At 53.4% G+C, this 18,103-nt stretch overlaps 12 protein-coding genes across 12 annotated transcripts; 5 read left to right on the top strand and 7 right to left on the bottom strand.

Moving 5' to 3' along the window:
- Positions 1–68: 68 nt before the first annotated feature.
- Positions 69–777, top strand: GNI_049720 (putative ubiquitin-conjugating enzyme E2; the record flags this gene model as incomplete). The annotated part of the gene is made up of 3 exons (XM_011131388.1): positions 69–300; positions 341–522; positions 712–777. The coding sequence occupies 3 exons, from the start codon at positions 69–71 to the stop codon at positions 775–777; spliced, it is 480 nt and encodes a 159-aa protein (XP_011129690.1).
- A 12-nt stretch (positions 778–789) lies between these two features.
- On the bottom strand, positions 790–1,091 carry GNI_049710 (cwf18 pre-mRNA splicing factor; the record flags this gene model as incomplete). The annotated part of the gene is made up of 2 exons (XM_011131387.1): positions 790–918; positions 957–1,091. 2 exons carry the CDS (start codon positions 1,089–1,091, stop codon positions 790–792), a joined length of 264 nt encoding a protein of 87 aa, XP_011129689.1.
- Positions 1,092–1,636: 545 nt separating this feature from the next.
- GNI_049700 (putative oocyst wall protein) lies at positions 1,637–3,379 on the top strand (the record flags this gene model as incomplete). Its single annotated transcript, XM_011131386.1, has 2 exons — positions 1,637–2,001; positions 2,041–3,379. 2 exons carry the CDS (start codon positions 1,637–1,639, stop codon positions 3,377–3,379), a joined length of 1,704 nt encoding a protein of 567 aa, XP_011129688.1.
- Positions 3,380–3,497: 118 nt separating this feature from the next.
- GNI_049690 (putative ribosomal protein L17) lies at positions 3,498–4,246 on the bottom strand (the record flags this gene model as incomplete). The annotated part of the gene is made up of 2 exons (XM_011131385.1): positions 3,498–4,009; positions 4,204–4,246. The coding sequence occupies 2 exons, from the start codon at positions 4,244–4,246 to the stop codon at positions 3,498–3,500; spliced, it is 555 nt and encodes a 184-aa protein (XP_011129687.1).
- Positions 4,247–4,353: 107 nt separating this feature from the next.
- GNI_049680 (putative transportin) lies at positions 4,354–7,198 on the top strand (the record flags this gene model as incomplete). Its single annotated transcript, XM_011131384.1, has 3 exons — positions 4,354–5,118; positions 5,189–5,866; positions 5,960–7,198. The coding sequence occupies 3 exons, from the start codon at positions 4,354–4,356 to the stop codon at positions 7,196–7,198; spliced, it is 2,682 nt and encodes an 893-aa protein (XP_011129686.1).
- Positions 7,199–7,215: 17 nt separating this feature from the next.
- Positions 7,216–8,319, top strand: GNI_049670 (putative 3-oxo-5-alpha-steroid 4-dehydrogenase; the record flags this gene model as incomplete). The annotated part of the gene is made up of 3 exons (XM_011131383.1): positions 7,216–7,354; positions 7,423–7,642; positions 7,698–8,319. 3 exons carry the CDS (start codon positions 7,216–7,218, stop codon positions 8,317–8,319), a joined length of 981 nt encoding a protein of 326 aa, XP_011129685.1.
- Positions 8,320–8,393: 74 nt separating this feature from the next.
- On the top strand, positions 8,394–8,896 carry GNI_049660 (DNA-directed RNA polymerase subunit; the record flags this gene model as incomplete). Its single annotated transcript, XM_011131382.1, has 3 exons — positions 8,394–8,422; positions 8,481–8,624; positions 8,686–8,896. 3 exons carry the CDS (start codon positions 8,394–8,396, stop codon positions 8,894–8,896), a joined length of 384 nt encoding a protein of 127 aa, XP_011129684.1.
- Positions 8,897–8,926: 30 nt separating this feature from the next.
- On the bottom strand, positions 8,927–11,281 carry GNI_049650 (putative oocyst wall protein; the record flags this gene model as incomplete). The annotated part of the gene is made up of 1 exon (XM_011131381.1): positions 8,927–11,281. The coding sequence occupies one exon, from the start codon at positions 11,279–11,281 to the stop codon at positions 8,927–8,929; it is 2,355 nt and encodes a 784-aa protein (XP_011129683.1).
- A 168-nt stretch (positions 11,282–11,449) lies between these two features.
- On the bottom strand, positions 11,450–12,220 carry GNI_049640 (putative TrmH family RNA methyltransferase; the record flags this gene model as incomplete). The annotated part of the gene is made up of 3 exons (XM_011131380.1): positions 11,450–11,513; positions 11,560–11,674; positions 11,716–12,220. The coding sequence occupies 3 exons, from the start codon at positions 12,218–12,220 to the stop codon at positions 11,450–11,452; spliced, it is 684 nt and encodes a 227-aa protein (XP_011129682.1).
- Positions 12,221–12,366: 146 nt separating this feature from the next.
- Positions 12,367–13,236, bottom strand: GNI_049630 (hypothetical protein; the record flags this gene model as incomplete). The annotated part of the gene is made up of 1 exon (XM_011131379.1): positions 12,367–13,236. The coding sequence occupies one exon, from the start codon at positions 13,234–13,236 to the stop codon at positions 12,367–12,369; it is 870 nt and encodes a 289-aa protein (XP_011129681.1).
- Positions 13,237–13,421: 185 nt separating this feature from the next.
- Positions 13,422–15,506, bottom strand: GNI_049620 (hypothetical protein; the record flags this gene model as incomplete). Its single annotated transcript, XM_011131378.1, has 1 exon — positions 13,422–15,506. One exon carries the CDS (start codon positions 15,504–15,506, stop codon positions 13,422–13,424), a length of 2,085 nt encoding a protein of 694 aa, XP_011129680.1.
- Positions 15,507–16,242: 736 nt separating this feature from the next.
- Positions 16,243–18,072, bottom strand: GNI_049610 (putative diacylglycerol kinase; the record flags this gene model as incomplete). Its single annotated transcript, XM_011131377.1, has 2 exons — positions 16,243–17,651; positions 17,715–18,072. 2 exons carry the CDS (start codon positions 18,070–18,072, stop codon positions 16,243–16,245), a joined length of 1,767 nt encoding a protein of 588 aa, XP_011129679.1.
- Positions 18,073–18,103: the final 31 nt, after the last annotated feature.

The raw sequence follows: 18,103 nt of genomic DNA, 5'->3' as shown, positions 1-18,103 counted from the left end.
TACTATGGACATCTACCCGTACACCCAACACAGTGCGCCGGTCGCTAACACAGTGTACTGATCGCCGGATGGTATCGCTGCTTGATTGGTTTGCTTTAGAATTACAACAAAGCGGAGATGCTGAAGGTTGCTCCGTCGGGCTAGAAAATGACAACTGGCAAACTTGGAGAGTGGCACTTACAGGCCCACCGGATAGTCCATATGAAGGGGGATTATTTTCAGCGATTCTCACGTTTCCGGATGACTTTCCCAACAACCCTCCCAAGATGAAGTTTGAGACCCCGATCTTTCACCCGAACAGTAAATTACTCTCCCCCATACGCGACATGTTTCCTTTTAGTCTTCCCTGACGGTTTGGTTTGCATATCAATCCTGCATGCGCCGGGCTTTGACGAAACGAACGAACAGGAACTTCCTGAAGAGCGCTGGAGACCTATCATTTCAGTTGAAGCCATTTTGATGTCCGTAATTTCGATGCTCGGAGAACCCAATTTAGACAGCCCCGCTAATGTTGACGCAGCCGTAAGCCAGCCGCAAGGCACCTAGCCGTAAGGCACGCAGCCTGAAGGCACGTAGCCATAAGACACGCAGCCTGAAGGCACGTAGCCTGAAGGCACGCAGCCGTAAGGCACGTTCTCTATGGCGATCTATACATTTACATTCTGTACATCTCCTCCGACCTATCCAAGCTACTATCTGGCTTCCTTTCAGAAATTGTTGCGGGAGAACCCCAGAGACTTTAAGCGGAAGGTTCGCCGCATGGTTGAGGAAATGTAAGACCGCTAATTGCTAGGATGCTGCGCGCCGCAATTGTTGGAGCTTTTTTTGAGTCTTGCCGTCTAAACTCTTCAGTGCGGCCTTCAAGTCCCGCTTCAAGTCCGCGTTCTCGGCGGCGGGCTTGATGAGCTTATAAAAGTCCTAAACGCAAGATATTATGTCATGATGGCGGTGTTTACCTGATTGTCAGCCTCTTCCAGGGCATGCTCTATTTCGCTATCTATTACATTTTTCAGCTGGTGTTCAGCATCATCTGGCTTACAATAGCGCCGCAGGCCAGGGTCTTGAGGTATATATGTTCTAAACTGCAACATTAATTTATATCCGGCAAATTATTTGCGCGAAATGGCGCTATCGAACACAGCACACACGCCGCGCACCTTTCTGGCGAATGCCCTAAGACCACCTAGATGAACTATCGGAACCTTCATATCGGATTATTTACGCTTTCAGGTAAATTCTGTGTCGTTCTCATTATCTACCGAGCTCAGTGGTACTCTCTAACCAGGCAGAAGCTGCGCCGCCGCCACCGCCGGCAGATCCCGCACCAGTGAGCGCGCCTGCTGCTTCTCCCGCTCCCACTTCTCAAACACTACTCGTTGGCGGCAACCAGGCTCGCAAACCGCATAAGTTTAGACACAGGCCCCCTGCGTTATTGTGCATTGAGGGGTTCGATCTGAATCCGGCCAATGGAAGGTGCGAGAAAATCGATTCCGTCGAAGCTAGTATTGGGTGCCCCAACGGATGGGAGTTGACTGATGGGGTCTGTAAGACCGCTGTTGTTGAGCCCGCGAAATTGGGATGCCCCAGTGGGTTCGAGCGAACCTCCTCTGGATGTGTGCGCGAGTACGATGCCCCCATGAATCTCCTTTGTCCGGAGTTTTATGTTGCGACGCCCACGGGCTGCGTGAAAGAAGTGGAGACCGAACCTAGGTGGTCTTGTGATGAGGGAAATCTGAATGGCTCCACGTGCGAGATTTCGCGGCTGCATGTTGAGACGCGGAAATGCGCATCAGGGTTCGACATTGTAGACGAAAAGTGCTTGAGGCAGAAGCATGAGTCGTCACTCCTCAAGTGTCCTTTAGGATATGACCTTGACGGCGAAGAATGTGTGAAGCTGCTCAGGCAACCCGCTCGAAAGCGATGTTTAGAAGGCAAGGTTACTGCCGACAATACGTGCCTGGGCTCGTCGATATTCCCGGTACCGCTTGTATGTCCCAACAAGTAAGTCAGTTTGTTTAGAAATGTTTGATGAGCTTTCAGTTCTGTTCCGGATGGCGCGAAATGCCGAAGGACAATGACGCAGTCCGCAGCTCCCCTGTGCCCCGCAGGCACGGAAGAAGCCGACGAGGTCTGTATCAAGGAGGAGATTCAGCCAATTTCTTTGGTCTGTCCTTTGAGTGGGAGTAAGCCGGACAAGGACGGCAGATGCAAGACCAAGGAGCCGCCAATGAAGCAGTGCCCAGGGGGCTGGACGTTTAGGGGCAAGGAGAGCTGTGTTAAGCGATCCGTGTTGCACAGGGAACTGGTGTGTCCGCAGGGCATGAGCCTTGTGGGCAATCATTGTGCGGCTACGGAGTATTTTGACCCGCTGCGAGTGTGCCCTGAGGGTACCAAGCGGCTGAATAACGATGAGTGTGTGATGGAGACCCGGCTGCCGATGTCGCTAGTGTGCGAGCCCCCATACATCCTGCTGGAGGACAGTGAGGAATGCTTGTTCTCTAACAAGTTGCTTGCGGAGCATCAGTGCGCCCAGGGCTTCTACGACGAGAACCAGAAAGTGTGCATTGTCGCCGAAGTGATGCCTGTGGAGAAGAGCTGCCCGCCGGGAACGAGGAAGGTCCGAACGGGTCTGGATCACTATTGCGAGGAAATCGTGTACGAGGAGGCGCATCCTTCCTGTCCGACGGACTTTGTGATCTCCGAGGGCGTCTGCCGTGGCAAGGCGACTGTTCCGGGCAAGGTGGTGTGTGAGGCGCCGTTTATTCAGCGCGACGGTGTGTGCATTGTGGTCGAGAAGCAGTTGTTGGAGCCCTACTGCGACAACGCGTTGCTGAAGGGCAGTTCTTGTGTGACGGACAGAGAGCAGCCTCCCGCGGTGCTGTGTCCGGAGGCCTACACCTACGAGCCGGGCTCCCGAGTTTGCAAGAAGTTCCTGTGGTCCCAGCCGGTGATTGAGTGCAGTGGTTGGATGTGGGATGGGAAGGTGAAGGAGTGCTACACATTCGAGGCTCCTCCGCAGGTCGGCGACAGCAACCCGACGAGCGACGATGAGCACCCGACTGGCGGCAGTCCGTCTGGGTCTCCTTCGGGAGCTCCGCCGGGTGCGCCGGCGGGGTCAAACAATACCCACCCGAGCACTACTGACAAGCCGGATGAGTCCCTGCTGCCCATGGAAGTTAATGTGTCGACGACGACAACCACCACTACGACCACGGCCACGGTCAAGGCCAAGGTGCAGTTACCGCCCAACGGGAAAGAGAATTTCGTTCCGATTCAGACGTTTACTGGCCCCAATGCCGTGGCTCAGGCGCACCAGTACGAGGCACTAAAGCTGCAGGGTCACTCATCGCAGCCGGTGTATGTTCCGCAGGTGCACTAACGAGGGTTTTCAAGTTAGGTTTGCCGAATGAAATGTAGTTAAGCTGCTGGCTGAGTCCCAGCGAATTGAGTGAGTGGTTTTTGGTACTTGGTGCAAGGTCATCGCGGCGTAAAAAAACTTAGAAGGCCATGCGGAGCTCACGGGTGTTGGTGTTGGCCATGGCGGTGACACTGTGGTCGCTGTCCGTGGGGGGTTTGGGGACCGGGGCCTGCTTGAGTTTGCAGACGAGTTCAACGTGGCAAGGGTTGGACATGAATGGGTTGATGCGTCCGTGAGCCCTGTAGGTGCGTCTGCGGCCCTTCATGGCTCGCTGGACGGCGCAGTGCCATATGTAGAGCTTGGAGGTGTCGAGCTCCTTGTTGCGAGCGTTGGCTTCGATGTTGTCGAGGAGGTTGAGGAAGACCTTCACGCTCTTCTCGGGCCAGCGGCCGCTGACGACGCCGAATTCCTTGGCCTGGGCAGTTCTGCCGACGCCACCGTTGAAACGGCGGAAGGGGATGCAACGCTTGTGCTCCAGGACAGCGTCGAGGTAGGCGCGGGCCTTCTCCACGGTCATGCCCTGGATGGCTGCGCCCGTCTCGCGGGTGTTCTTGAAGGAGACGCGGAGGTCGTTACCACGTGCACACACGCCTGAAATATGTTGTGTATACTGCTCCCCTGAGTTACGTGTGTCCTGCCTGCGTCCCCGGCTACGCCCTGTGCCGAGTACAGTGGCTCGTGCCGGCCTCGTGCTGGAGACACTTGACGTGTTGGCTTGGCACACCCACCTGGCGTGCCCTCAACGTGAATGTGTGCTGGGTGCGGGACGTGCGCTTAGAGCCTACTCTTGTCCACCTCCTCGTTGACCTTGCGGATGTATTTCACCATTTTGTCCGCCTTAAAAAACCTCGCGGGCCCAAAAAAGCGCAAGCGACGACCAAACGGTTTTTTGGGAAGGTTCGCGGCCGCACCGAGCGTGACTTAAATAATATTCAATGGAGTGGGTGCCCGATCAGAAGGTGCTCTTAGAAGTATCAGAATTATTACGGAATGCACAGAACACGGCCCCAGGCGTGCAACAGCGGCTGAGCGAAGCCGTGCAGATGTTGATGAACCTGCCGGAGGGTGTGGCCATTTTGGCGACGGTGTTTGCTAATGCGCAGACGGAGTCGGAGGAGACGCGGCAGGTGGCGGGGCTGTTGCTGAAGAACGTCATGATAAACTCGTCTGCGGTTAAGCCGGCTGCCGCTGAATACGCAAAGAAGGTTGTATTGGCGTCGCTGGGCGACCCCTCCAAGGTCGTCCGGTCGACAGCGGGCAGTATCGTAACTGCCATCCTCACCAAGGTGGGCTGCGACAAGTGGCCCGAAGCGTTAGCAACCTTGAACGTGGAAACCGCGCCGAACATAGACATAGCCGCTACGATTCTGGAAACATTCAAGAAGATTGCCGAAGATGAGCTCGAGAGCATGTCGTACGAATCGAACGATACGGCCTTTATGCTCATGAGCAACCAGCACTTCTTGCCCATGCTATTCCGACTCGCCAATAACGACGGAGTCCACGACGTCCTCAAGACTTTCGCCCTGGAAATACTCGAACTATATAGCAGCAGACACGCGTTTGCAAAATCCGAATTCGCAGACACGTACTTCCCCCAGTTCTGGGACACACTGGGCAGAGCCGCGCTAAACCCAAATCCTGCCAATAAACTGGCCGTGGTCAAATCTTTCAGTGCCGTCTTGGAATATGACGTCGAAGTAAGCTCTCTCTCATCCCCTCGTCCCTCTTTCTTGCCCATCCCTCTCGCTTATTGCTGCGCGCGTGTAGAAGATCATGGAGAATGCCAATATAATCCTGGAGTTCTTTGTGACGTGTTCGGGTGACCCTGATTATTACGTCCGTCTGGCGGCACTGAATTTTTGGCCGGAGTTTATCCGGGAGTCGACTGCCCCGCGGTTACTAGAGCCCTTTGCTCCTCGGTTGGTCGCCATTTTAGTGGAGCAAACCAAGTACTCAGACCGCGACTTTGCGGATATGGAACCAGGAGTAACTGAAGATGATAATGCGGAGGTACCCGACTTCACCAATATGGCCCCATGGCAACGCTCTAGACCGGAGGACCCGGACGACGACGAGGAGGAATATGCCGCCTGGGGCAACCATTGGACGGTACGAAAGGCTGCCGGTTTGGCCATCGATACACTCGCCGTCTATTGCCCCGACTCAATCCTGCCCGTCTGTCTACAGGCGATTGAACTGAAACTAAACAACACCGGCTCCTGGGAAGAGAGAGAGAGTGGTGTCCTCATTCTCGGAGCCATTGCACAGGGCTGCCTTCCCAAGCTTGATCAGTTCGTGCCGAAAGTGCTCGAACTGCTCGTTAAACTCAGCTCGGACAAAAAGCCTTTACTGCGAAGCATCTCCTGCTGGTGCATAGGGAGATACGCCGGCTGGTACTGCCGCCCCGAGAACTCTCCCCGATATCTCGAAACTGTTGTCATGGCGGTAAGCACACAATTACTCAGCCGCACATATTTGCGCGCAAACGTGTTTGAGCACACGTGTTTTAGTTCGCGCTTACATTCTTTCTCCTCTTAGCTCCTAGTCAGAATGGTGGATAGGAACAAGGGTGTTCAGGAAGCTGCGTGCAGCGCCGTTGCCGTGATGGAAGAATCGGCCAAGGATGCTTTGATTCCCTTTTTGCCCACGATGTATGAGTGCTTTGCACAGTGTTTGAGATTGTACCAAACGAAAAACATGGCGTTGTTGTTCGACGCCATAGGATGTCTGGCGATGTCGGTAGGTTCTGGCATCGCGGAGGCGCACCCGGCTAGTGTAACGCAGGTGTTGTTTGCACCGTTGTTCGAGAAGTGGTCTTCGCTGAATCCGGAGAGCTACGAGTCGGGAAGTTGTTGCGAATGCATGCTCAATTTAACGCATGTTTTGGGTCCTGTAGTTCTCCCTATGTCGAAGGTCCTGGTGGACCAGTCGCTGACGTTTATTGAGCACCAGTTATTGAAGATTAAGACGGATAAGACGCATCGATCTACGGCGGTGGTGGAGACGTGTTTCGATCTGCTCTCGGCAGTGTGCAATGCAGCGGGACCGCAGTCCGCCGCGATATTCCATAACACCAAGATCCTGGAAATAGTAACGGTGTGCTGTACGGACTCGGACGTGCTTCAGTTCGCTGCTGTGAAGCAGACCTTATTTGCTTTTATCGGAGACATGTCTTGTAACTGTCTTCCATTCATGGCTCCGATTCTGCCTCAGATTCTACCCACTTTAGCTGACCAGTTGCTCCATCAATTATGGGCTGTATCTTCCAACGCCTCCTGGGCCTTGGGACAAATGGTTGACGGAATCGACCCTGAGATTTTGAAGCCGCACCTAAATAAAATACTCAAGAATCTCTTCAACGTCGCTGAGAAAGAAAGCGCCAACCCTTCCTTACGGCAGAACGCCTGCATCACTATTGGCCGCTTCGGAGAAAAATGCCCAGCAGAAGTGGGCCCTTTGCTGGCACCTATCATAAGGTCCTGGTGTGAGGTCATGCTCCCCTGCACCTGTGCTGAAAGAATCAAAGCCTTGTGTGGCATCATGAAGGCCTACATTCAGGCAGGCAATCCAAATCCCCAAGACTCTGAAATACTCTACCAATGTGGACGACGCTATGTACAGTCGACCCAAAACAAAGACAACCCCGCGATCAAAGAACTCGAAAACCGTAAGCTGGCCTCCTTCCCTCTGACGCTTCTCAATCCCAGCGTTCCAGTGCCTTTAATTCTTTACTTTCTCAGATTTCCGGTATATAGTAGACTCCCAACCTTTTTTTGAACAAAGCAAAATTTGAAATGAAAGTTCAGGTGGAGCGGCGGAACGGGAAGCACGTCTGCGCTCTGGAACTCGACAACAAGGCCACTTTAGAGGATTTACAGAAGGCCTTCGACGAAAAATGCCATTACTACCCGGAACGACAGAGATGGACCAAAAGTGAGTGAATTGACCCCAAACGGGGTTAATCACCTAATGGATTAATCCCCCGATGGGTTCGCGGCTAGTTGATGACCCTCTCTCTGCAGCGGATGGAGTCGTGTTGAATGACGGGCCGCTCAGCGGTCAAGGTATCAGCGAAAATTCCGTTTTACTTTTCAAAGACCTCGGAGTCCAAATTAGCTGGCGGTTGGTATTTGTTATCGAATATGCTGGACCCATCTTCATAGTACCTCTCTTCTACTTCGCTGTCTATCAGTGCCACCTTCACGCTACTCTCACACAACAGTAAGGACTGGATCCGTGGGACTGGTCTCTGGAATAGCCAATGACATTCTTTCAGGTTGGCCTTTTGGTTATTGATGATTCATTTTGTTAAGAGAGAATTGGAGACGTTGTTTATCCACAGATTCTCTCATGGAACCATGCCAATAATACGGGTCCCCATCAACTGTTTGCACTACTGGGTTCTCTGTGGAGTCGCTGTATCCTATTACCTCTTCCATCCCCTTTATAAAGGGCCTTTCGACTACAAGCTAGGAACCGAGGAGGGCATATGGTTCCGCAAGTCGCACACCCCGTCGGGCAGCCCGCTGGCGTATGTTTTGTTCGCCATCATGCTGATCTTTGAGTACTGTAATTTTCAGACACATGTCATTCTAAGGAACCTAAGACCGCGAAACTCCAAGGAACGTGCCATACCCTACGGATGGGGCTTTAACCAGGTATCTCTGGCCAACTACACATGGGAGATCGCGTCCTGGATCACTTTCGCCGTACTTATCAATTGCCTTACTGCTTGGGTGTTCCTCGTCGTAGCTTCTCTGCAAATGATGCAGTGGGCACTCAAAAAGCATAGAAAATACAGACACGAATTCAAGGACTATCCTCGGTACCGCCACCTCCCCCTTAATTCAATCTCATCGCCCCTTAGCCGACACACACTCATTCCCATCCCCAGCTGAGTTAGTCCAATAATGAACACTTCGACTTTAGTGAACGCAAGGCCATTTTCCCTTATATTTTGTAAACAAAAAACATGTCTGAAATTCGGTTCTGCAAAGAATGGTTAGTCGAGTTCCCTCCGCCTTCCACAACTGGGCCCCTTGAAACAATCACTTTGTAGCCGTAACGTTTTGCAACCAGAAGAAGACAAACAAGCGAAAATGCTTATGCTTGTGTGCCGCACCTGCGAATCTGTCCAAGGCGTGGACCCTGAGGACGAGCAGGCCCACTTCGTCGAAACCATCACCGTCAACCTTCACTCAGCGTAAGTCCACCTCACCGGCCTCCTCCACTCAACTGCGCCTGTACCAGCCCATGTGTCTCAGGGAAGATGTCAAGAAATATGTTTACCCGGGCCTGGTCCGAGACCCCACGCTGCCCCGAGCTGACGACTGGATATGCCCGTATTGCACCAAGAAGGGCGCAGTATATTTCCAGCTACCCGAACGCGTGGCATGGGAAGCAATGACACTCGTATACGTCTGTAAGCATTGCGAAAAATACAAGGTAGAGGGCGTGGCCCACTTCGAGTACTGAGCGTCTTCAAGTGCACGCTCGTTACGGTGGTCACGCATGCTTCTTCCCACCAGCACTGCCATACATGGATGGATTGATAACAGTACTCATACTCTGGTTGATGACCTTGTGGTGCTCCAGCGGACGCACCGGCGTAGGCACGGGCTGCGGAACACCGTAAGGCACTCGAATTGCTGGCGGCGGGGGTACAGGCGCTTGCTGAGGTAATATCACTGCCGGCTGGGGGACCACCACGGGTTGCTGAACAATAGTCAACTGCGGAGGAGGTAAAGCTGCAGCGAGATGATGGTGCCCAATCGGAGGGTACCCAGCCATCGGCGGCAGCGGTGGGTAGCCGCCCATCGGACCCTCGGCCGCCGGTGCCAGTGTAGTCTCCTCCGTGGAAGGCGACGGCGTGGTCACGTCTAAGTCCTTCAGGGCCTCGTCGGGGGGATCACCGCCAGTCTTCAGCGGCTCGTCGAATTCGTAGTCAGTCTTCAACCGGTAGCATTCGCCGACCAGTTTGTCGTACTCCATATCCGTCGGACACACCGGAATCAAGTCCGTGTATTTCTTTCGGGTGCACGTCTGCGCCTTCCGCTGATGCACGTATCCGTCCGGACAAAAGTATAGCGCCGGCTGCTGCAACTCCCGCAAACAGGAATCAAATGAAAGCGAATACTCGGCAGGACACACGGGCAGTTTTGACGCCGCCTCCAGCTTAACACACTTGTTCCCCTCGTTAGTGAATCCCGGGGCGCAAACAAAAGTCGGCTCATTGACTTGCCACCCAGTGCATTTCGGCCCGGTTGCTGTGGTCTCCAAAGCCAGGCCCGGAATGGGACATGTATAATCAGGCTGCACGGTCTCGATGCCATGGCAAATGTAAGTGTCATCCTCAAGAATAAGACTAGTTGTGACTGGACAATTCAACGTCGCCTCAATCTTCTCGATCTGATGACACATAGCATCCACACCCGGACGATAGCCCTGAGGACAGGCCAGCTGAGGGTTCGTCACTTCCCGTTTTAAGCATTTTCCGTCCAATGTCAAATCAAACCCAGGTGCGCAGGATGTACTGGTGGTAGTTGCCTCATCATAGTAGCAAGCATCTCCGTCCAGAGTCTGTCCAGGGAGGCAGGACAACAAAACCGCGGAAGAAATTGTCGACACGCATTCCGAACCCACCAGTGTGGCCCCGCCATCACAAGAGTATGACGGCTCCATAAATAAAGTCTTGACGCACTCATCTCCAGTTTGTTTGAAGCCCGTATCACAAGCTTCTTTCTTCTTCTTAGACTTAGAAATTGGGTGTTTTGCGGTGGCTTCGCACTTCATATAAGCATTAAGTACAGCTCCATGGGGGCAAGCAGCCATGGGCCGTCCCAGAGACTTGGTACTTAGACAGGTTCCGTCTTCGGACATCAATCCAAAGTCACAGGTCCTGAGAGCTGGATGCACAACTTTTCTATGACAGGTGAAATTGTCACGCGTGTACCCGTGAGGACACGTTGCCAAAACGTCACCCACCACCATTCTTTCACACATCCCATGCTCATCAAACGAAAACTGATCCAAGCAGGTTGTTTGGCCGCTTGTCACTGATTCCTTGAAGCATGTTCGTTCATCACCGCCTAGTTTGAATCCAAGAGTGCATTGCGGATCAGGGCGCATCCGAATAGTGCGCTGACAGACTCCTTGAGACATAGTTGAACCAATGCACTGAATCGCAGGTTCGGCCACAACATTCTGCTTGCATCCGTGAATCGTATGAATCTGGTTCTCCGGACAAATCATTTGTTTTGGAGCAATAATGCTACGAGTGCATCTGTCTCCAATTTTTTCGAATTCCTCAGGACACACCATCTCCGGTAACTGAATGTCAATAGCAATACATTCGCCATTTCGATATTCCCACCCGTCAACACATCCAATCTCCACGTCGACCACGTCGAATTGAACGCACCGGCGGCCCTCTTCAGTATATTCACGCGGACACGACCACTCCGGCTCACTTCTCTCAATGTAGTTTGTACGCTTGTACTTGGGTTTCTTTCGTCGTCCACCTGGAGACTGAGACGGTAGTGGATCCCCCTGATCCGCTGGAGGGCGATCGTGGTCATTATCTCCGTCACCGCTCGTGAGGTACAAGTTATCGTCATAATCCTCTTCAACCGGATAAGGATATGGTACCGGAAACGGATCGGGAACGTACTCCGGCTCCACCACTATGTCAAATACCGGTTTGCCTGCCGCCACAGGAATCGGTGGTCCCGGAATTGGGTCCTTTTTAGGCTTGAATCCATTTGGCCCCCCTAGATTGTCTTTGTACCGCTTGGGATTGTTATAAACGGTCCCATCCAGGTACGCAACGTTCACCGGCGGTGGCGGGGCGGCAGGCGGCATGTTCAGAGCGTGCGCGGGATAATCGGACCATATTCCACTGAAATCATTAAGAGGTGGCCCTGGTCCTCCTGTAGTTATCTTGGCGCCAAATAGCCGTCCAGCAGCTGCTATACCTATCACATGGCCCCAATGTCGCAAAAATTGGGGCATCGCACACGTGTGCGCGCACTAATCTTCATTGCGCTCTAAACCACCAAAACTTAAATCAAGGTCAGAGAGGTCCGCCGGATCACTGAAGCAAAGAGAAATATTGTCAGCTTGACAAATCGCTGGCCTACTGTCTATGATATTCTCTGCCTCGGTTGGGTTGAGATAGATCTTCGAATTCGGCAACTGATTCTTGAACTACGTATTTTTGCCCATCTCTTTTTTGGGTTGCTTTGCTGTTTTGGACTGAAGGAGAAATACATGCAAATTTATCCGGGTGTGCTTACTCGCATACCGATGGAAAACAATTCCCCCGGCAACCGCCACGTTAAGAGACGCCGTAGCACCGCTGAAGTGTTCAATGTAAACGAAAGAATCGCATATTTGCTTCTGTTTGGCATTCATACCGGTCCCTTCATTGCCGAGCATGAAAGCAATGTCCTGATTGGTAAAGTCAGTCTCGGTAAGTGCAGTGCTCTTGTCGTCAATCTCAATTCCAACGACTTTGATATCTCTTGATTGAAGGAATTCTTTGAGTTCCACCAACGTGTTCCAGTAGTGCAGCCGACATTTGCTCAGAGTATTCTGGGAAACGGATATGAAACGCTTTTGGCGGAACCAGCATGTGTAATCTATACGTGCCGTAATGCATACTTGATTGCCAAATGTTCTCAATTTTTCGGCACCGACGACAAAGATGTCCTGAATCCCCATAGCAGCGGCGGAACGAATAAGAGTCCCGAAGTTACCCCTCTTTCCTATGTTGTTGAGTATCAGATAGGCTTGAACCATCGAACGAATTCCGTGCCGGGGGACCCAGGTTTAAAAATGGCAAAAAGAATGGCCGCGGCAGGCTAGGGTCCACAGCCAAAGGCTGTCCCATCACCGAGGGCTCAAAAAGTAAAGTGATGGGCGGCAAAGGTTTACGCACTAGGAGTTTAAGCGGTAAGGGGCGGAGCGCCTGCCAGAAACTGCGACATCATGTCTAGGATGCCGGAATGCTGTTTTTGGATCTTGAAGACGGCGGACTGCAGCGTTTCAAAGAGTCTCGCAATGCCTTCATCTAGTCTAAAGATTAAGGCGTACTTCCTGCTCACAGTTTCGTACAGCTCCAAGGAGTTGTGTTGGCAAGCCGCCCACGTGAGGTAAGCCATTTGCAGGGGTGCAGGGCAGTCTGGAGAGTTCCAGCTGTCGAAGCATTTGTCCAGGTACGATTTGGCGACTTGGAACTTTTTGTTGCACAGCAAAATAAGGGTCAGCCGTAGAGGAATGAGCCATTTTTCGGTGGGGTAGCATGTCTCCTGCCATCGTCTGGTGAGGTCGACCATGGCATCTATATCATCGCAAAAGACCAGATGGTTTTGGCAGGCACCGAACTTGTTTTCATTCAGGTACGCGTCAGCGATCATGGAGTGCAGGTCGTGAGCTCCATCTCTCTTCTCTTCCTCGGATGCCTCGGGGTTCCTTTTAGACCATTGGATGACCTGGTTCATGTACTCGTACTTGCTATCTGTGCTATTGGGGCCGCACAAGCAAAATAGTACTGCAAGCTTTCCGATGTTCTCCCCCGTAGGCATCTGGTCAGTAGTCTGCATAAGACGAAGCACACGCTGCCCCAGGTTTACACACAACTCAAACTGCCCATGCTCTGCAAACACTTCGGCATACTTGTCAGCAAAATCCACACCGGCCCGAAGGTCACCCTTCCGCGCATATCTCTCAAACAGGGCACGCACTAGCTGGTGAGCATCGTAATATTCTTTCGCGCTTATTTTGGAATCCAAGTTACGCAGCAATCTCGACTCCATACGGCTATGAACAAAGTTTTTTTTACGCTCACCGACAGTCCCTCATCAAAAAAACCACCAACCCATTCATGAGCCAACCGACTGCCCTCGACCCCACTGCATCAGTAAGCATAACAGAAGAATGTGCGGAGCTAGGCTCCACCCTGACGGTTCAGAGTGTCTGCTGACGGTTCAGAAAAGCAGGTCTAGTAAAGCAAGACAACCGGCGCCAAGACTCCAACTTCATTTCTAGCGCCGTCGAGCTCTGGCGCTAGGGTAGTGGGAGGGAGTTTGTTCTTTCCCATGCGCAGTTTAAACCGTTTATACTTCCGCCTCTTTTCCAGTCGGTTCCGCCAGTGGCCTTGACCAAGACCAGCAATGGGCTGGTTGTTTATTGCGTCCTCCGCTGCCTCTCCCACCACCTCCTCTGCCTCTCCCACCACCTCCTCTGCCTCTCCCACCACCTCCTCTGCCTCTCCCGTACCGTCCCGGTCTCGTCTTCCCGCCATCCCGGGTTCCACGAGTGCGATATCCGGCCTCGGTTCCGTCCGGCCCAAGTCCAGGTTCAGGTTCAAGTCCAGGTCGAGGTCGCGGACTTCGGTGACTGCGTCTTCGACAAGAGTGTCCGTGTGGAAAGTGGTGCTGTTTTGGAAGGGGGGTTGTTCGAGCGAAAGAGCCCCTCGTCGGTGCTGTGGTGGTTGCGACCAGATGGTTTCTTCTGCGGCGACATCGAGCGTCCTGTTGGACATGGGGGCTGACGCGTTGATGGTGGGAACGTGTGCGACCTCTAGCTCGAAGCAACCGTTCGATTTGCGGTCAGATACTGCTTTGACGGTGAGGGGTACGTTCACGACTACAGAGTCGCGTCGCTGGACGGGCGTGCCAGCCGGGTGGAAGCGCGGTAAGTCGTCGACACACACGTGCGGCACTAGCGGCAACAGGACCATGTCGTAAAACAAGTCCGGCGGGCACTGGACGCAAATCGACAGTCCGTTGCTCGTCGGTGCCGCAAAGCGCGTCCAGTGGTTGATCTCATACCGGCATGTGCGGCCTCCGCGAAAAAACGTGTGCGACACCTCGAAGTTATCTTCCCGCAACTGCCGCTCATTGTCGCACAACCTGCGCACGAATCGATGGTTCCGGTCAGCCGAGGGTCGCCGCACGTTCCGCCAAATCGGTCGGCCGCGCCGGTCGTAGTCTGCGAACGACGGTTGCACCTCCACCCCAGTCGTGACCGAACCGGCCGCGCCTACTCCAGTCATTACCGTGTCCACCGTAGCCGCACCTACTCCAGTCGTTACCGCGTCCGTCGTAACTGCGCCAGTCGCAACCGTGTCAGTCATAACCGCGTCAGTCGTAACCGCGTCGGGGGCGGGCAACAACCCGGCTTCCAAGAGGTCGACCCGGTTGTCCTCCTCCCTGTTCACTGCGAGATGGTATTCGTCATGCGCGGCCGGTTCCTCGGCCGTGTCGGTGCTGCTGGAAGTGCCGTCGTCGTCTGCCGCGATGCCGCCGAGGTACTTGAAAGTGAGTGCGCAGTCTTCTCCGATTTTGATGACTAGGGTCTCGTACAGCGGCGTGACGCTGAGCAGCGAACTCTGGTAGCCAGTGTAAACGCATACGTCGAGCCCCAGCCGGATCAGGTACTGGATCAGCATGCGACCCTGGTCGTGGGCGAGCTCTGATTCGAGGGTGCTCTTGACTTCCTCCGCGTTGCGGCAGATGAAGAACTCCTGCCGCGCCCCCGGAGCAGCCAGCTCCAACACGTAGTACGTCGGGCACGCTTCCTCATACAGCTCCTTGTAGTTGCACCGATCCTCCACGCCACTTCGGTCCTCCACGCCACTCCGGTCCTCCACACCACTCCGGTCCTCCACACCACTCCGGTCCTCCACATCACTCCGGTCCTCCACGCCACTCCGGTCCTCCGCATCACTTGGGTCCTCTACACCATTACGGTCCGCCACGCCACTCTGGTCCTTCACACCACTCCGGTCCTCCACATCACTCCGGTCCTCCAGACCACTTTGGTCCTGGTTGCTCCGACCTTCCAAGTACCGGATTCGACCGCGGTCTCGGTCGCTAGGTCGCAAATTGCTGACGTCAACCTTCTCCCGAATGCAAAGCCTTCGCCACAGCTGGCTATGAATAACCCGCAGACGGTCGACCGGGATGCGGCCGCCGGCGGCCCCGTCCTTCGGGACTCCCACAATCAGGTGTCTCAGCGACCGAGATACCCGACCCAGCTTCAGAATGTCCTCGTAGCCGAGATGACAACACACATTGACCATAGTCGCGGCATCGGCTTCCAGCATTATGAGTGCACCCGCACCCGTTGGGACAATCACCCGTGCGCTGATCTGCGACTCGGTCACTGCGTCTGCCTGCTCTACTGGCAGTGAACTGCCCGGCTTTTCCACGACTTGACTACCCACCAACCACTCCACTGCACTCACTCTACACAAAGACAATTCGGGACATGAGGAGAAAACCGTAACTAACCAGACCACAACTAATCAGACCGCAACTAATCAGACCACAACTAATCAGACCGCCAACCAGAGCGCCAAGCAGGCCGCCGAATGGTACAGCATGCCTTGCTGTGTATGTGTTCTTAGGTGTCTGAAAACTTTAGACTAAATTCTATACTAACTGAGCTTCGAACGTTTCACGCACGTGGTATGATAATTGGGGTAAAGGAACCAGACTCCTCCTAGCTCCAGGGAACCTGTTCACGGAGGGCAAACCGGGAAAAGACAGTCCTGAAAAGGGGTCCTATTTCTGCGACAAAACCGACTCGGAGGATGAGCTCTGGTAGTGCGACGCGATCAAAGACGCCTCCAATATGGCTCCAGACTTGACCGTTCCATTTGCTAAACAGGTGATCTTTCGGTAATGACTAATGGTCAACCTGAAATCAAAAGCGGAATGAATTAAGGGGTATGCAACGGGGTATGCAACGGGGGATGCAACGGGGGATGCAACGGGGGATGCAACGGGGGATGCATCCAACGAAGGGTAGCTTTATTACTCTAGTGGTTTGGTCATTATATAGAATTCTCCATCGATCTGGTAGTATACTCGATCCTCGTCTCCCAGATTCTCATGAAATGCGAGAGTGAATGGTCCTCCTCCTTGGTGGATTCTTCGACCTAATCCCTCAAGAACTTGTTCCGTGCCTAGTGAGGTCACTGTTCCGAAGGTGACCCATTCCAGTTGGCCGTCTCCCATCTGCTGATTAGCCTCGGCCAGTTCGGCCAAGTCACCCTGAGGAGGTGCAGATGAACAGCCCACACAGCAGATGCACCGTTTCAATTTGGTACGTCTAGACCTTTGACGTGTTACGTTGCTTCCGGGTACTCCCGGTGCAACGGGTGTATGTGGGAAGGTTTCATCAAGTGCGTCGCCCGTGTTTGTGTTAGACATGGAGAGTGCACGCCTCATGGAGGTAATGGATCGTTTTACTTCTTTGGTGAGCGCTCGGCTGTCCGCATCTCGTAAACCGATTCTATGAGCGTTCTTCCAGATATCCAATCCGGATGCAAACGATGGTATGTTAATGGCAATAAGTGACGCACACTTTCGTAATGTACGTTGAGTCATATTCATGGGGTCCGAACTGAAGACAGTTTGAAGTCTACCAGTGGAGGGGTTGTTTGTTTTCATTGTCCTGATCATTTTCGACACCACAACAGGTTTATGGAATAGCGTCTTTTTAACTCCTTCATTCACATACACAATCTTGTTTCTGAACGCGCTTTGTTTGCGATGTCGATCGAAACCGATGCCAATACGTGACTCGACTCCGAGAGAGAAGTAGTTATTAAGTTTTTTCCGCATGATGAGGGAGCTTTGACCATCGTTATCTTTCAGGACAATTTTCTGTCGAGTGCTTGAGTCAATTTTTTTGAAACAACCTCCTTCTCGGAGCTTGATTTGTAGGTCCCATATGTCGTGTAATATAACCTTGCTATCCAACCAGCTGCTTACAAGTGTGCGTAGTTGAGGTAACCCAAAAGTGAAGGGGTTCTGGATGACGCAAGGTTGCCAATTGAGCGCCTTAGCGAAGTCATTGCCGGTGCCAAAGGGAATGACTCCGAATACAATGTAGCTGTCATCTATGCCATGTTCCCAGATCTCGGAGATGCCCCATAGCACAGTACCGTCGCCGCCAGCCATGACCACGGTGACACGTTCCTCCAGATTCTCGAGTACTAGGTCTTCAACCAACTTCTTCAGCTTCAGGAACATAGGCTTGTTGCCCGATGAACCCTCGCGAATATCCGCCACGTGTAACCGCACAGGACCTCGATCACCACCTAACTCGTCGACCAACTGCTCATTGATTGCCTGAGCTGTAAAACATCCCGCCGCATTCCCGCCAGACGTAGGATTCACAAATAGAAACGCATTCGGTCGCGGTAAATCACGCACAACTGAAGCAAGCGGAGTACGAGGGGTTCGACTTAGGTTCGGTGTGTGCAACGTCGTTAACGCACCCTCCGGAACGCCCCCACCTACCGGCACCCGTGTCAACCCAATCGAAGGCGTCCGCGGTAACCCACTCGACAACGCCGATTCCGACGCCGCCTCCGACGGCGTCTCCTCCCCAACCGCACCCGGTGTCATACCTCCCCCAGACGCCAACGCCACGTGGATCTCAGGCATTGCCGCTGTGTTCCCCGTTGCCGCTGTGCTTCCTACTGCCGCTGTAACCGCAGCAGAAGAGACGACTGCACCTAGCGTCGCCGCTGTGTTTGACGTGTCGATCTCCTTACGGGCGTCGTCAAGGCGTTTGCCAGGTGAGGCATTGGTGGAGGTGGCTGCCGTTTCGGTTCTTGAGTCGACGCGGTTCATAGTGCTGCACCTTGCATGAATTAAAAAAACT

Source organism: Gregarina niphandrodes, assembly GCF_000223845.1.
Source record: "Gregarina niphandrodes unplaced genomic scaffold scaffold00007, whole genome shotgun sequence".
Classification (NCBI taxonomy): domain Eukaryota; phylum Apicomplexa; class Conoidasida; order Eugregarinorida; family Gregarinidae; genus Gregarina; species Gregarina niphandrodes.
The sequence above is the reverse complement of the archived record's forward strand: the minus strand, read 5'-3'. Positions and strand labels throughout refer to the sequence as shown.